At 39.8% G+C, this 16,664-nt stretch overlaps 1 protein-coding gene across 5 annotated transcripts in view; it reads right to left on the bottom strand.

The window, feature by feature from the left end:
- The window catches only part of HPS5 (HPS5 biogenesis of lysosomal organelles complex 2 subunit 2), a 41,262-nt gene that overhangs the window by 3,730 nt on the left and 20,868 nt on the right, over window positions 1-16,664 (bottom strand). For 4 of the 5 annotated variants that reach the window (XM_069073068.1, XM_069073072.1, XM_069073071.1 and 1 more), the window contains 10 exons: window positions 15,815-15,973; window positions 14,979-15,138; window positions 13,370-13,493; window positions 12,241-12,387; window positions 9,898-9,969; window positions 8,722-9,290; window positions 6,404-6,524; window positions 5,577-5,732; window positions 2,745-2,864; window positions 2,021-2,134 (listed from right to left, as the gene is read on the bottom strand). In XM_069073068.1, coding sequence (XP_068929169.1) covers window positions 2,021-2,134; window positions 2,745-2,864; window positions 5,577-5,732; window positions 6,404-6,524; window positions 8,722-9,290; window positions 9,898-9,969; window positions 12,241-12,387; window positions 13,370-13,493; window positions 14,979-15,138; window positions 15,815-15,973 — 1,742 coding nt within the window. The remainder of the gene's footprint in view (window positions 1-2,020; window positions 2,135-2,744; window positions 2,865-5,576; window positions 5,733-6,403; window positions 6,525-8,721; window positions 9,291-9,897; window positions 9,970-12,240; window positions 12,388-13,369; window positions 13,494-14,978; window positions 15,139-15,814; window positions 15,974-16,664) is intronic. The other variant, XM_069073078.1, reaches the window with a different exon arrangement.

Below are 16,664 nucleotides of genomic sequence, written 5' to 3'. Positions count from 1 at the left end.
CAACAGTTGAGCAGCTGGATCCAAAGACTAGTCACTAACGGTTAGATGTCAATTTGGAAAGAGGCATCTAGTGGAGTCCCCTAGGGAATCTATCTTTAATTTTGTGCTGCCTAACGTTTTTATCAATGACTAGAAAAGAGACAGGTGAGATGTTTACCATATCTAAAGATGACAAAAAGCAAGGAAGAATATGAAATACTAGACTGAAACAACCCAAAAGATCTTGACAGGCTAGAAAGTGGAACTAATCTAAGAAGATTAAATTTGTTAGCAATAAATATAAACTTAGGTTAAATATGGCTGTAAGAAATGGCTGATAGTAATGCATCTGAAATAAACCTATACTTTTAGTAGAATACAAGTTTGATGAGTCAATAATGCAATGCAGTAGCTGAAAAAGTGATTTTGGGCTACAATGAAAGGCATAATGTTCTGTACTAGGGAGGTCTAATGATACCACTGTACACTGGCCTAGTAAGACCAGGCTCCTCTGCTTAGTCCTGGGTCTCCATTGTCAAAGGACAACGGCAAACTGAATAGTATCCAGAGACGTATAACCAAAACAGCGAAGGTTTCAAAATTATAAAACATGGGAACTGGCTGAGGGAATTGTAGGTGTTTATCCTAAAGAAGAAAAGACCTAGGGTGAGATAGAACTTCCTCCCAATAACTAAAGGTTTGCCTTGCAGAACAATTAGAATGATCCTACGTGTTTCCAGAGAACAGAACTAGGAGCAATGAGCCGGAGTCATGAAGAGACAGATTTAGATTTCTCTTGCCTTTGCTCAATCTTGTAGAAACTCAGAAACCATAGTCAAACATGTTCCTGAAGATAAATTCATCCCTGAAAAGTGATTATCCAACCTTTATTTTAATATCTCTAAGAAGAACTCGCTGTCTCCTGAGGCAGCCCACTCTACTTCTGGATAGCTCTAATTCTTAGGAAGTCTTTCTTTATACCCCATCCCACCCCCCTTGGTGCTGTGAGCTTCTGCCTGCTGAGGTCAGGCAGAACAATTCTAATCCCCATTCTACATGACACTCAATCAGCAAGTGTCTACTGTGTGCAGAAAAAACAAAAAACAGTCCCCGCTGTCCAGATCACGGTGTAACAGGGAAGGCAGCATGCAAACAACTTCATACAAACAAGATACTAAGCGTGCCCCAAAAGTCTCAGTACAGTGTTAAGGTAACAAGTCTTAACACTGTACTAAGACTTGGGACACCCCGTGTACCAGATAAATTGTGGTGCATTCAGTTGTTTCTCGGTCATGTCCAACTCCCCGTGCCCCCATTTGGAGTATTCTTGGCAAAGATGCTGAAGCAGTTTGCCATTTTCTTCTCCAGTTCACTTTACAGGCGAGGAAAAGGAAGCACACCGGGGGAAGTGATTTGCCCAGGGTCATCCGGCTAGTAAGTGCCTGAGGTCAGATTTTAATCTGCCATGAGTCTTCTGACCCCAGGGCGGGTGCTCCATGCACTATGGCCCTACCTAGCGGCCCCACAGGATAAATCAGAGATAACTGAGGGAAGGCATTGGAAGTAATGAGGACCAGGAAAGGCTTCTTCAAGGTAGGATTTCAGCTGAGACCTGGAAGGGCGCCAAGGAGAGCAGGCCCCATGTTAAGCACCAGGGATACAAACACAAAACGTCTGCCCCCAAGATTCCAAGAAGGTCTGAAAAGTACTTCAGCACCATGTTAGCTGCTCTCCCTGTGGTCCAGATGAGGGCACTGAGCCTAACGGAGGTCCCACCAGTGATCAAAAAACCAGAGGTTCAATGATAGCTAAAGTGCTCCCTGACTCAGACCAGGCTCTCTCTGTAATAACATACTGTCCTTCAAGTCTCAGGAACTTTAAACCAAGTTCAGAGCTGAAATGAATCTACTTGAACTCATGTTCTGGTAAAATTCTTACTTCCCTGTGTGATTTAACACTTACATTACCTGTTAGATTATGAGGTCACTAGCTATAATGACACAGCTCCTTGGCCTTAGACTCTAGTGAAATGTTCACTTACCCATGAGACTTACAAATGTCAATCATCTTTTCTTTGATTACAAAATTAGCTGGAAGTTTAATCAGAAGCAGAAGCAGGTGACTGTAACCCCAGGTGAGCAAGTGTGAATGGGACCTGTTAAAAGCAAATACCAATGAATGTGCAAATAAAAAATACCAATGAATGTGTTAATGTCAGGATTTCAAAAGCTTGATTTAAAAAAAAAAAAAAACAATGGAAATGCCAAGAAGTACTCAAAATGCAAACTGTTGTATACTTCCTAGTTGAAACCAACTTAAAAATATTCTTAGACCAAGGTCTCCAGCATCTTTTCTCTCCCCTTTTGCCCATCTAAGCCCATTGAGAGACCACATCAAGGATCCAGAAAGGAGAGTGGGCCATTGTACAAAATTCAGAATTTTTATCCACCCACAGTATGGCTTGAGTTAGGAAAAACTAGACAATAAGACCTCCATGATTTCTTCCAGTTGAAACTTTCTATATGGGATTAAAAGAAAGTATAAAAACCTAAGCTGAACATTAATCAGTGGGAGCACATGTGCTCCTAGGCAGTTTTCCCTGGGTGAAGAAGTGAAACCCAGGTACACCAAGTGCTCCAGAGAAGAAAGGGGAGGGAGACAGAAGCTGTCCCTCCCCTGGGACAAGATAAGAGTTTGACAAATGTCATGCTGCCAAAAGCTTCACCTTCACCTACACTGGGAGGATGACAGAAACTGTCTCTTACCTAGGATGTCCTTTATCATCCATAGTGCATGTCCTTTCTGGGGCATCATGGGTCACTGCCAAAAGCAGCCAATCCAATTTTAAAGATTCAGGCTGAAGAAGAGACTCAAGGAAGCACAATCTAGGAAAAATTCACAGCAAATGTTACCCATCTCACAGCTGTCAAAGGAATAATCTAATGTAAATATCTGGAGGAAACTCAAGGGTTGCTCAATCCAAAGTTTCTTAGCACTAAAATGCAAATAATGACCACATCACCTTATCCCTCTCCCTTCTTCAGGGCAAAGTGAGATTCCTTGGCAAATGCTTTTGTCTCTATGGGCCTTATTATCTTCATTCCTTCAAAAAAGAAAAATAACTAGATGATCTTTAGGATTCTTTTCCAGCTCTAAAATATGTGATCCTATATTCAGACTAGTCTTAAAACCAAAAAGGCAAAAATCCTACATTTCTTCAATCCTTAATCAGAGGAAAACCTTAACTTTAGGGGCATCTAAATCCCTCTACCATCTCCCAAAAAGGCAGCTTAGAACACTGGGCTAAGTAAGGTTGTAGAATACAGAAGATAAGGCCTCAGATTTATATCTCATTTCTATGTGATGTTTCGATTTTCCTCTCAGATTGTCCCACCTTAGATTATTCATCAACAAAATGGACTCATGCCAATCAAATAAAAGATAACTGAAAATCCAAACTTAAAAACTCACATGGCTCCGTGACCTCATATACATCCTCCTTCCAATGATAGAGTTTTCAAGCAGTCATGGCTGCCTCTTCTACACAAACCTTGTCCATACTCTCCCATAAGTTTACAACAGGAGTCACTTTCTCCTGACATGTTAAGGATATGAGTAGAATATTCTCGCCATCCATCTGTCATCCTTTCCCTTACCATGCGACCCACCCATCCTCCTTTGCTGTCGTACCTTTCTTTGATTGCTTTTCACTTCTGTTTTTTAAAGCTCCTCATTGGTTATATGTATGCTGCAGCCTATTCAAACCCACCATGAATCTCCATTGACCAATGAATAACATTTCTTTTCAGTTCTTCACAGACCATGGTATTCCATGTCTCACTGCTATACAGCAACACTAGTAAAACACTAGCATCTAAAAAATGGGCCTTTCTTTTTTAGGGGAAGGTTGGGATCATTAAAGATGCACGTTAACTCCTCAAAAGCAATCCAAAATGTTTTCCTTCTCCTGTTTAACTCTAGACCAAACTCAAAAACTCACTATTCACATACACTGTCTATTCCAGATACAAACACTGATGGATGAGTCCTAGAAGTTGTTCATCTAAAGAAGGCCATACAGATATTCTTCATCTACTTAAGTTTTTTCTGGTTGGATGGTATGGCCAAAATCTTTTGAGTGGTCACAAATATCCTTCAGAAAACTCTGTAACTTTGCAAGGCTAGATACAACCCGCAAATGTTATCTGTAAACAGGGCATCTGGAGGACTTCATTTCACAGGAAATCCCTCCTCTACGCTGGATCCCCTGCACCAAAGTGAAGTATACCTTTGGTGAGCACATACATCCCTGTTCTATGCCTCACATGATGTTTATGATCAGAGGGTCACTGAACAGGATTATCTGTGTTGTTTTATATTTCAAGGAATACTGAATGATTTTAATAAGGAGAGACATCAAAAGGAACCTTTAAGGAAGTGCTTTATGTTACCAAATCAAATGCTGTTAAAAAATGATAAGCATAATATAAAAGTACAATATAAATAAAAAGAACATCCACAAAACTGAATGTTGCAAAATTATAAAGAACAAGCCTGTCCCCAAAGAGATATGAAAAGACATTTTTCTTGCTTATTTGTAGAGGGAGGAGTTCAGAGATATGAAAGAGTGCACATAAATTTGTGTTTTTTCAATGTGTTGGTCAGTTTTATTGAATTTTTTTCTCTTCTTACTCTTTTTGCAAAAAAAAAAATCTTTATTGTTAGAAATGTCCCTGAGGGAGGAAAGGAATGGATACAGGAAAAAAATTTAGGTGATGTAAAAACAAAAGATATTAATAAAAATCAATTTAAAAAATAGTAAGCGGGGGCGGCTAGGTGGCACAATAAATAAAGCACTGGCTCTGGAGTCAGGAGGACCTGAGTTCAAATCCGGCCTCAGACACTTAACACAAAAACTAGCCATGTGACCTTGGGCAAGTCACTTAACCCCAACTGCCTACCTTTCCCCTCAAAAAAAAAAAAAAGCAAAAAACAGTAAGCAAAGTAGAATCATGTGTTCTCTATACATGAATTCTCTAAAGGAAATACACTGAAAAGACACGTAAATTAATATGCTCAAGAGACAGAATTAACATCCACATTTTCCTTTTAGCATATCATTGGCTCTGCCCTACTGCCCATGCATGGCCTATAAATTCAATACTTATTAAATGCCTACTGTCCATAAATTGAACAAGCATTTATCAAGTGCCTATTATGTGCATGGTACTGTTGAGAGGAAATGAGCTGATCTCCATGATGGGTTGGCCTAGAGCATTATGTGATAAGGGGCAAGACTTTGTCAAGGGGATACAGAGGCATCATATCTGTCAACATGGAGCCACAGCCTAACAACTCTCCTTAGGAAGACAGGAGAACTAGATTAGTCCCTTTGGCCAGCAGACTCTGATCATCAAGCAACAACAATCACCTAGAAAGCAGACAGGATAGGATCAGAGTGCAGGGTTTACTAAACCAGCTCACAGAACAAGATTAAATTCAGTCAAGTGCCCAAGTTTCTTCCTCAGTCCTGCTGTAGTCATAAAGGAATAATTTAAATAGCTTCTTCATGAAAAGGAAAACCATTTGTCACTCACCTCTGATCTTCAGGCTTTGATTTCACAAGACTATCCAAATAGATTAAAAAGTGGGCTGGATGATTCCGACAAAGTTGCATGATATCTGACGGCATAATGGATGGGAAGAATTTGACCAAGCATCTAAGGGCTTTTTCCCCAAACTTTTCATAAAGCCTACAAAAAAATCAGACTCTCAGAGATAAGGACCCCAGAGGTCATTTGACCAATCCAAAGAGTATGAATCCCCTCTACCTCCTGGATAAGTGGTGATTAAACCTTCACTTGAATACCTACACTGATAGGTGGATCACTACTTCCCACTACATCCCATCACATTTTCTGACAGGTCTACTCTAAGTTCTTCTTTATTACTGAGTTGAAATATATTTAACTTGCACTGGTCCTAGTTCTACTCTCTAGAGATAAGAAGAACAAATTTCATATTTGGTTGGTGTGATGTACAAAATAAACAAAAAGTCCATTCCTATTCTCGTTCCAATACCCCAACTTCCTGTGCCAACACGAGGGTTGTGGCCTTCATACATCATCCCCTGGCCATCTGAGTTCTTCATCCAACACAAGCCCCTGCCTTGAAAATAAGCTAGCTCTTTGATTTACATCTAGACAAGAGATGGATCCATCTTTTCTAAAGTACAGAAACAGGGGCCACCAATTTTAGCTTTGGGCCAGAGCTACTATACTACATAAAAGGTTATTTGATTAAAAAAATATTAACAACTAGTGATTTAAAAGTTTTCAACTACATAGAAGTTTAGCACCTGAAGAAATCCTAGAAAAATGTATATACTGTAGCATCCCAGAAAGAACTACGAAAGACAACCTGCCTGATGACACAGGCCATAAAAAGAGGCCTGTCTGAATGGGCCAAGTCATCGAGGAACTTTAACACTGTCGGCATATCTCCATCTTCCATCTCTAGAGGCACAGGACTGGAACATGCCATTTCTGAAAAACAAAATGTCTTCCCTCATTTAGCAGGCACTAGTAACACATCCATACAACAAACACTGTCTAAGCTCCATTATACATACATCACTATTAGACACTGTGTGGTAGATCAATTATCACATGGTCCCTGTTCTCAAAGATTTTACAATCTAGTTGAGAAGAAAAGGCATGCACAGAGAAAATTTTTTAAAATTCAACAGCTTGTGCAAGATAAAATTATGAGGGAATATGGCATTTTTAAACAAATATACAAAACTATATTCCCAACGGAGCACTGCCCCCTACCCAGCAGCTACCTCAGGAAGCCAGACTCTCATTCCAGGGAGGTTGACACCAGAGTTTGAATAATTTCACTGTTGGCCATTTTTCCTCCTCTGAGAAATTAAATTTTGAAACAACTCATTTGGCAAAGAAAGGGGAATAGGAAGAAAGGACGTGATCAAACTTGATGATACTATTTTGGATGAAAAATAAACCAAGTATGTAGCTGGGAATATAGTTTTTAAAGTAGTTTTGAGATGTTCCAAAAGTGTTTTGAATATCTACAGGATTGTCCTAAGTATAAAGTCCTAATGTGCATGTAGAATGCCAATTACTCAGTATTGACAAAGATATTAATACATGGCAATATGATTTCCGGGGAAAATCAGAATTATATCTTCGGTTATATTTTATGTTTGTATATCACTTCACATTTTATAAAATGTTTACTATACATTCTCTTTGGCAGTTTTAACAGCTCTATACAGTAAACAGTATCACTATCCCCATTTTATAGAGGTCACACAGCAAGTAAACCTCACCTACCATTCTGCAAAATACACCTCAGCTTCCTTTAAACAGAAGCTGGAAAGCTTCTTTTTAAAAAATTACACTCGGGGCGGCCAGGTAGCACAGCGAGTAAGAGCACCGGCTCCAGTGTCAGGACGCTCTAGTGTCAGGACGACCTGGAGATCGAATCCCGAACTCAGACACTTAGTACCTACCCAGAAACACCTGGCCGAGTAACCTTGAGCAAGTTACTTAACCCCAACTGCTTAGGGGGCGGCCAGGTGGCTCAGTGAGTAAGAGCACCCACCCCAGTGTTGGGATGACGTGGATCAAAATCCAAGCTCAGATACTCAGCACCACACCCAGAAATAACTGGCCATGTAACCTTGAGCAAGTTACTTAACCCCGATTGCTTAAAAAAAAAAAATTACACTCAAGGGGCAGCTAGGTGGTGAAGTGAGTAAAGCGCCAGCCCCAGAGTCAGGAGGACCCATGTTTGGTTCCAGCCTCACACTGAATACCCACACACACAAAACTAGCCATGTAACCTTGGACAAGTTACTTAACCCCAACTGCCCTCCAAAAGGGGAAAAAAAAATTAACACAACTAAAATGCACTGTTGGCAGAGCTGTTGCTGTGGTTCAGCCAATCTGGAAAACAATTTGGAACCATGTTCCTATTAAAGTGGGCATAGCTTTTGTCCCAGCAATACCACTATTAGGTCCATACACAAAGAGACTAAAGAGAAAAAAGACCCACGTGCACAAAAATATTTACAGCAGCTCTGTTTGTGGTGGCAAAGAATTGGAAAATGAGGGGGTGTCTTTCATCTGGAGAATGGCTAAAGAAGTTACAGTATATGAACATGATGGAATACAACTATGCTATAAAAAAAGGATAAAGGTGATGATTTCAAAGAAACCTGGGAAGATTTGTATGAACTCATGCAAGGCTAAGCAGAACCAGGAAAACAGGTTATGTAACTTCAATACTTTAAAGACAATCAATCTGAAAAACTTAAATAATCACAGCCATTCCAGAGGACTCATAATGAAACAAACTAGCTAGCTACCTCCTAAACATGGTAATGGATTCAGAGCACAGAATGACTTTTTTTTTTTTGGACATGGCCAAGGCAGAAATCTATTTTGCTTGATTATACATGTTTACAACAGTTTTACTATTCCTCCTTTATCAACAGTGTTGAAGGGAGGGAGAAGGAAAATGTTTAACTAAAAATAAGGTAAATAAATACTTAATTTTTTTAAAAACTAAATTAAGCATAAAAGGAAGGCTGTTAAGGGTTAAGAAGTGCTACAAATTTCTTTCTTAATTATTTTTTGAAGTCCTATAATTCAAAATGCTATATATCCCTTTCCCTCCATTTCTCACTTTCCAAAGTAAAAAAAGAAAAAAAATTACCTTTCAGCCCTTCAACATATGTATCCCAAACCCTGGGACTGTCAGAGTATCTAATCTTGGCACACTGCTTTACTCTTTCCAAGTCCAAGAGAAAAAAGTACTTCTTTATAAACTGACAAGCAGGATTCCAAGGAATGGTCTGCTGTAAATCTTGATCCATATTTATACATGTGACATTAGAACTAAATACACTTAACTCCAGACACAGAGTTATCAATTCAGTCAAGTTCTTCTGAAGACCATTTTCTATGAAACACGGAGCATGTATTTGAAAAAGGTCTTCTGACGTTTCCCTTAAAAAGTCTACTGGTTCACTTGTAATTTTGCCTACAGAATTTTCACTATCTGAACAATTTTGTTCGTGTCCAATATTTGCTTCTAAAATTTCTTTTTTAGATTCATCAAGCAAAGGCATATCCTGGTTTGTCTTTGCATGTGAGTTGACAGTCTCTGAAATGCTGGAAAGATCCTTTATTGCAAATGCTTTTTCTAAGTGTAAAAGCCACTCCTGTAGAACTAGTCTCAGAGATGTAGGCTGAAACAGAACCTGAGGATCTTGAAGCTTCAATCTGCATGAAAACAAAGAAACCAAAAAGATCCCAAAAGTGAATGTAAAAAAATTACAAAGATCAAACAGTATTCAAATGAAGAGATATGAGAGGACACTCTGTGGAGGTGAAAGGTCCACAGGTGTTACATATTACTTATTTTCCAACTTTTTCAATTTATTGATCAATTGTGCTGATTTGTTTTCCCTCTTCTTTTTATGGGACTCTAAAAAAATACTATTTGTTATATGGTATTGCTCTAGGAAGGATAACCATGATGATGTTAAAAAAAATTATCAATAAAAAATTATTTTCAAAAATTTTCAGGAAACCTTCAAAAGAATTTAAAAGCAAATAATTAGAAACTACATGATTACCCCCCATTAAATAAGTACCACTCTTAGTTTTCAATTCTTGACTATTTTCCCAGCAAGAAGATGGCCAATCACTCCCACAGAACATTCATTTAAAAGCATGATATGTGGTTGTGTCACTGCAGCACCCATTAGGTATTCCCATCTGAGATCCTCAGGGCAGTAGCTACTGCTGGTCTCACAAAGTCTTTCCTAGTGGAAATAAATTTTTATTCACAACTCAGTTCAGTTAAGTTATTAAAGTCCTTTCTTACACTGTCTCTGTAGTTGCTGCTTTGAGCTCTTGTAGCTTATCTTCTTCTGAAGACTGACTTTTCACATCTTTCCTGAAAAGAAACATAAAAAATAAGAATGATGCCCAGAGAAAGAGGAAGGTGCTGGTTTGGGGTACACAATGACAAAGTCAAAGTACTGTCTGTCTATGGGTACAGATGGCTTGTATACCTCCCTGGTCCTTCTCAGGTAATACTACACACATTCTCTGAACTCAGTAAAGGGCCCTTTCCAGATCTTTCATAAAGTTTCCCCCAGTGCCTAGCCCAGGACCCTGCTCCAGTCCCACGGTGAAGGAATAGTGAACAAACAAAACCAGAACTCCTAGGACAGCTTTCTCTCTACAATATCATGCTATGTCAGGTACCAAATGTATGCTGTCATATCAGAACTCTCTAGTAGCTCTCTCTGCTTGAGGAAAGAAAGTTCTAGACATGTTGTCTTGACTCTCCCCAAGTAGAATCCCTGGACAGTCAGCTGTTCAGCCCACTAAAGATTCACAGCCCCTCTGGTCTCTTCCCTATTAAGCTGCCTGTGAATTACAACCAAGCTCTGGGCCCACTTGAATGCATATTTTACTAAGGGTTCCTTTAGAAGTCATCAGCCAGAAGCTAAGGAGCCAACACAAAAATTAATATTCAAATACTTTTCACAATAAAATTCAGCAGGTAAAATGGGAACATGCTCTCCAGCCAATCAAGAGAGAAGGAACCTCCTACAGACAGTATTTCATGGTCCAAAAAGTATTTTCCAGGTATCTTTGCTTTTGCTCCCAGTGGGTTTGCCCTCATTTGTATCTCCAGTGCCTGGTATATGTTGGGTGCCTAATAAATGCTTGCTGACAGACTCCCCTTGTTTAACATAATGCATATCCATTCATATTTATTAATACAACGAACTTTCCGCACAACAATACAATGAGGCAGAAGAGTGTATTATAACCTCCACTTTAGGCCACTGACACTCCAATCACTTAGTAAATGCCTTGCCCCAAAGGACATGGCTGGAAGCTCTGGGTAAGAAGTAAGCAGGAGAAGTCGGTACACTGATCAGGGCTGGAGCCTTAAACGGTTTCTGAGAAAAGAAAACAACTTTGGCCTTTCTCCCTGTATGGTGAGTAGGGGACATGAGGGGCCTAGGCATGGGCAGTATACCTGCTTCCTGCTGCTACGCTCACCTGCAGCACAACTGTGTCTCACCAGGAAGGAAGCAGCACACTATCTGTTCATAAAGTAATAGAACAGTGGGATGTCACAGCTGTAAAGAGGGACACACTTGGAGTCAGAGCACCTCGGTTCAGACTCAGCCTCTACTGCTGACTCTTTGGGAGATGTTACCTCATCTGTAAAATGAAGGGTTGGATTCAAACGTCCAGGGTCTATTCCACACCTAAACTTGCAATCACAAAATCTGCACGACCTCAGGCATGTGACCCAAGCTCCCCAAACCTCACTAGAGCTTTTATAGCCCCCCAAAACCTGGCCCTTTCCAGTCTTCTTACTGCTTACCAGTACTCTGCAATCCAGTGACAATGACCTTCCAGCTGGTCTCACTCTAAACACTCCATCTCCCACCTATGGGTGTTTTTCACTTGTCCTCGATCCCTGGAATGCTCTCCCTTCTCCTCTCTGTCTCCCAGCTTCCCTGGCTTTCTTCAAGTTCCAGCTAACATCCCACTTTCTGCAGTAAGACTTTTCCTGATGGCTCTTTATGCTAATACCTTCCTTTTGTTAATCATTTTCTGTATATAGTTTGTCACAACATAGTTGTTTCATGTTGTCTCCCCCTTTACATTGTGCTTGGCTTAGCACAGTGCCTAACACATTGTAGATACTTAATAATTAAGACTTGTTTATGGACAGCTCCAAAATAAGGAAGCTGGACTAGATGGTCTCTAAAGTCCCTTCCAGCTCCCTAGCCATGTCAATAAGATCTGATAAATTTTCTAGTCCATCAAATGGCCAAAAAAGCGATTAAAGAGTAACTCCAAAAAGGTAGTGGTTGAGATGAAACGCCAGGCAACATTTCTGGACCACTAATTCTGGCAATACTGTAGACCAACAAGTAAAATTCCACATGAAGTAGGGTCCACAGAAACTATTTTATAGAGAAGGAAACTGAGGCTCAGAGAGATTAAAGGATTTTCCCATGGTCACATGGTTATTGAGTGCCAGAGATGAGCCTGGAACCCTGGTCCTTCTGAGTCAAAGTTCAGCCCTCTCTGTCAATGAGGGCACACTCACTCTACTACTTGAAAGTCTTTTCCCGTTTTAGCAAGCCAGTTCTGCTTACTCATAGCGAGGCTAAACATAGTTAAGACTTACTCATTTCCATCTTCCTGCGGACAGGTCGTAATGCTAGCATCCTCCTCGTGAGACTGCTCGCCTCTGGGGTCAGCTCTCAGTTTCACATCAGGACTTGAATGAAGCGTGCCAATCTTTTCAGTAGTTTTCCGCACAAAACTAGAAACACTGGAAATCAAATGTCAAAGAGTTCACATGAAAGAATTTCTATGATCAGAAGAACACAAGATTCTATGTTTGAGGCTTGTACCACAGGGGTTTGACTGTGCTTAGCATACCTTCCCCATGAGACACCTTTCTGAGCCATGTCAGAGCCACGTTTACAGTGTTTTACTTCTTTCCTAATAGACTGTATGGTCCATGAGGGATGAGCCACATTTCAGCCATCTTTTCACCTAGCCCAGTGACATGCACACAGTAGGTGCTCAATAGATGTTTGGTGAAGTGAACTGAATTTATTAAAAGATCCAGAGATCTTTTATGTGGATGACAGTTTTAAAAAAAATTACTTTATTCCATATATGTTTCAATATCTGTTTCAAATCAATTAAAGCAAGCTATATGGTCACCTGTCCCCTTCAAGACAGATCAGAATACAATGCTTCAATAAACTTTCAATGGTTATTTAGGCAAACACTATTACAGCCATCACATCAATCAAAATTTGTATCTAATTAGATCTATAGAGTCATTTAAGCAATGGAATGAAGGCTTCTATTAAGACAACTTGTGAATGCCCTTCCACAACTTGTTTTCCAAAGCCCAAATATAAATACTGACCTACAGTTCAGTAAAAAGTAAGAATTAGGATTAATTTCTCAATTTTGAACTCAATTTAAGGCAAGATAGATCAAGAAAAAGCCAGAGATAGATTGAAAATCGTTCTTTCCTACTGCTAAATCCAATGAAAGCTTATGCTTGTCTGCAAGAGAAAGAAAGGGCCCTACATATGCATCTTATATCTGTGATAAACCATATATTCATCTGCTAATACACCTCCTCAAGACTAAATAAAGGTAGCATCTTCCTAGCTAGGAAAGCTAGAGCTTTAAACTTTCTCCATTTAATAATTTTTTTCTATACGTATTGAAATGTCAATGTGATGATTGAGGGCAAATTTTTTTTAAAAAATGATTGAGGAACAATATACCTTTCCTTGACAGCCTGAAGAGAGGCGAGAGGAGATGAAGAACAAAATGATAATGGAATGCCAAATGGAAGAAAAGCTTCATTCCGATCTGACTCATCTGTCATTGAAGCATGAGATACAGTGTCTGACAAACAGAATTGGGGGAGGAAGGAGCAGTGTGAAAAACAAAATTGGATCACACTAGGGCTTCCTGTCTTTAAATAAATAAAAAAAAAAGCTTGAAATGAATGACCAAAGGAAGTGAAAACAAAAACCCAAATCATGAAAGACCCAAATAGGAAAAGACAGAACACAGGTTTGTGGGATAGACCCAGGCTGCCCACCTACAAAAAGGTGAGGCAATGAGTAATGAGATGGTCCTTATTTTCCTAAAAATTCAGGGGCTTTCTTCCTCCTCACCATCTGGTTGGTCTCTATGATGAAGTAATTAAGGGTAATTGTGTCATATCTCCCTCCTGAATGATGGGATACTAAGCGGCAGATACTGTGATGGACCTCAATTTTTTGTCTACCTAGCACGTGGCACAGCCTGCTACTCACACAGGAATCTCTTTGAAAACCCAGATGATGGGGTGGCTAGGTGGTGCAGTGAATAGAGCACTGGCCCTGGAGTCAAGAGGACCTGAGTTCAAATCCAGCCTCAGACACTCAACACTTACTAGCCGTGTGACCTTGGGCAAGTCACTTAACCCCAATTGCTCTGCCCTCCCCCCTCCAAAAGAAAAAAAAATTTAGAAAACCCAGATGAACTATGCCCTCCATAAGTCCAAAAAGGACTTTGAATCTCAGTTAAACTCTCTCAAGAGATCATTTGGGGGTGGCCAGGTGGCTCAGCGAGTAAGAGCACTGGCTCCAGTGTCGGGATGACCTAGGGATCGAATCCGGGCTCCGACACTAAGCACCACACCCAGAAATAACTGGCCATGTAACCTTGAGCAAGTTACTTAACCCCGATTGCTCAAAAAAAAAAAAAGAGATCATTTGACTTTAAAATATTTGAGCACAACATAGCAAAGGAGATAGCCCCCACAGTAATTATTTTTCAATCCTTGAAGAGTATTATGGTTCATGAGGACGAAACTACAAGACCAGAGTAATCACACCCTGTCTTTGTGCTCCTATATTCTCCCAGCATCTGGTTGTGTCAGAATTAGGTGGTTTGGTTTAGCAATAGCAAATTTTAGCCTAAAGGTAACAAAGAGAATCTACCTACATATTAAACCCATTCTTCCTAAAATTGTAAAGTTTAGCTGCTGTCTGTCAGCCAGAGCAATAATGAACACACAGTGGAAGACTGGGATGCAGAATGATGCGCATACTATCAGACATGGGCACTGTGTAATTTGGTTTTGCTCAAACGTTTCTTTTCAGGACAAGGAAAAGTCTGGGGGTAGATGGAAACAGTATGTCTAGAAATGACACTGTTTAAAAAAAAGGCATCATCAATAAAACTTCAAAAAGAAAATCCAGTCAATAGTGAGTAAAACACAAATAAATTTTTTAAAAAAGAAACTAATGGTGGAAAATCATGGGGGCTGGGCTAGCACAGACGCCAGAATTCCTAAGTACTTCCACCAATAGGGAGTTCCATTGCCTTGGGAGCCATTACCCTGGTCTGAGCGGTCTTCTTCATGCTGCACAGTGAATTCCTTAAGTCTCTCATCTTCTGAAAGCGTTTGGCTATGAAGGGAAGAAGTGTCTTCATCTGACTGGCTGCCTCTTCGACTAATGACACGATAAATGCCAGAGTCTAAGATACTGAAACTTTCCTAAAAATAAAATAATTGCATAAAACCAAATCACCCTTGGTTTAATTACATGTTTTGGGGTTTGTTTGTTTGTTTTGAAAGGTTTAAAAAGGAAGAACTCCACTTCCGGCATTCAACATCAATGACCTTTGGCTTATTTCCTCGGTAGAAGGAATAGAAGCCACAGTTGAAGCAGCAAACTAGTGAAGAAAGGTTAGGATTTCCATTTCATTTCCAGTTATTGGGAAAGTTACTTTGAACCACTAATTGAATCATTCAACCCCACTAAACACTGACTCTTCCATAAGTAAAATGGGCAGATATTCCTTATTCCCAAAAGGGCCTGGTATTAACAGTGCACATGAAATGAAATAACGTATTTAAAGAACTTGAGCAGCACTGAACTAACTGGGATCAACTGAAGTGATGGCTTAAGATCACTGGAGGATCTAAACAGCCTCAAAAGAAATAAAAAGCAGATGTATCTGAGGATGGACATCAACTAACTCAAAACAAAAACACAGCATCAAGACCACCAAATGATAACCTCACTGAGCTGGCCTTCAGGCAAAGGAAGCGTCTGATTACGTGGAAAGAAAGAAGGACGTCCCAGGAACGTGACTTTTATCAGGCTCAACCTAAAGTGGGCAAATCCTACTCTACAGTCCATAAGTTTGTGAGTGCTAAGCACACCTACATGTGAGGAAATGGAGCTTCTCCTACTGCTGCAGGCAGAATCTAAAGGTTCCAATTTTGAAATCAATTCTTCCAGGTGAATAATTAGATCACTGTGGGTCGTGACATCCAGTTGTGATTTCAAGTGCTCCAACTTGTCAACAGGTAAAGTTTTTCTTGCCTAAGAAAATGGCAAGAAAACATCCATTAATGTCCTTTGTAGTCCTAGCAGGCTGGTTGGGCACCCCCCCTGTGCTTAGTCTAGGATGTGTATTCAAATAAATAACATGGTAGATAAACCTAACACAAACATCTTCTAATAATGCCCAACAAGGAGAAAAACGACTATGAACACCTTGAAGACAACTATATTAGAAATCAAGGATTTAATTAGTTATAACAGACTTGAAAATTATCATCCTCACCTTTAAATTATTTCTCATAAAAGAAAGGAAGACTTAAAAGATAAATCTTAATTGAACTTTGGCTAAATTTTGCTTTTAACCAAAACTTAAAGAGCTATTCCAGTCATCACCAGAAACAGTCCTGCCCAGAAGTTCTTATCTCTCAGTCCCATGACCTCTTACCCAGATCATGACAACAGCCTACTAACTGACCTCCCTGCCTAAAGTCTCCTTCAGCACAGAAACAATCCCTTCATAACCTGATCCCAATATCTCTCATCTACAATCGCCTTCTCTCCACTCACTCAGCCATACCCTAGCACAGGTTCTTACACCTACTATTATAAAGGCTTTCTAATTCATCTCTCATGTCTTTCCTTACTCTAACCTATCCTACACAATGTTGCCAAATTGATGTTACTACAGCACCAGGTTGAGATTGTCACCCCCCCCACACACTCAATAATC

This window comes from Petaurus breviceps, unplaced genomic scaffold, assembly GCF_028583685.1.
Source record: "Petaurus breviceps papuanus isolate PSGF00001 unplaced genomic scaffold, PetGlider_PUasm1.0 140, whole genome shotgun sequence".
NCBI lineage: Eukaryota > Metazoa > Chordata > Mammalia > Diprotodontia > Petauridae > Petaurus > Petaurus breviceps.
The sequence above is the reverse complement of the archived record's forward strand: the minus strand, read 5'-3'. Positions and strand labels throughout refer to the sequence as shown.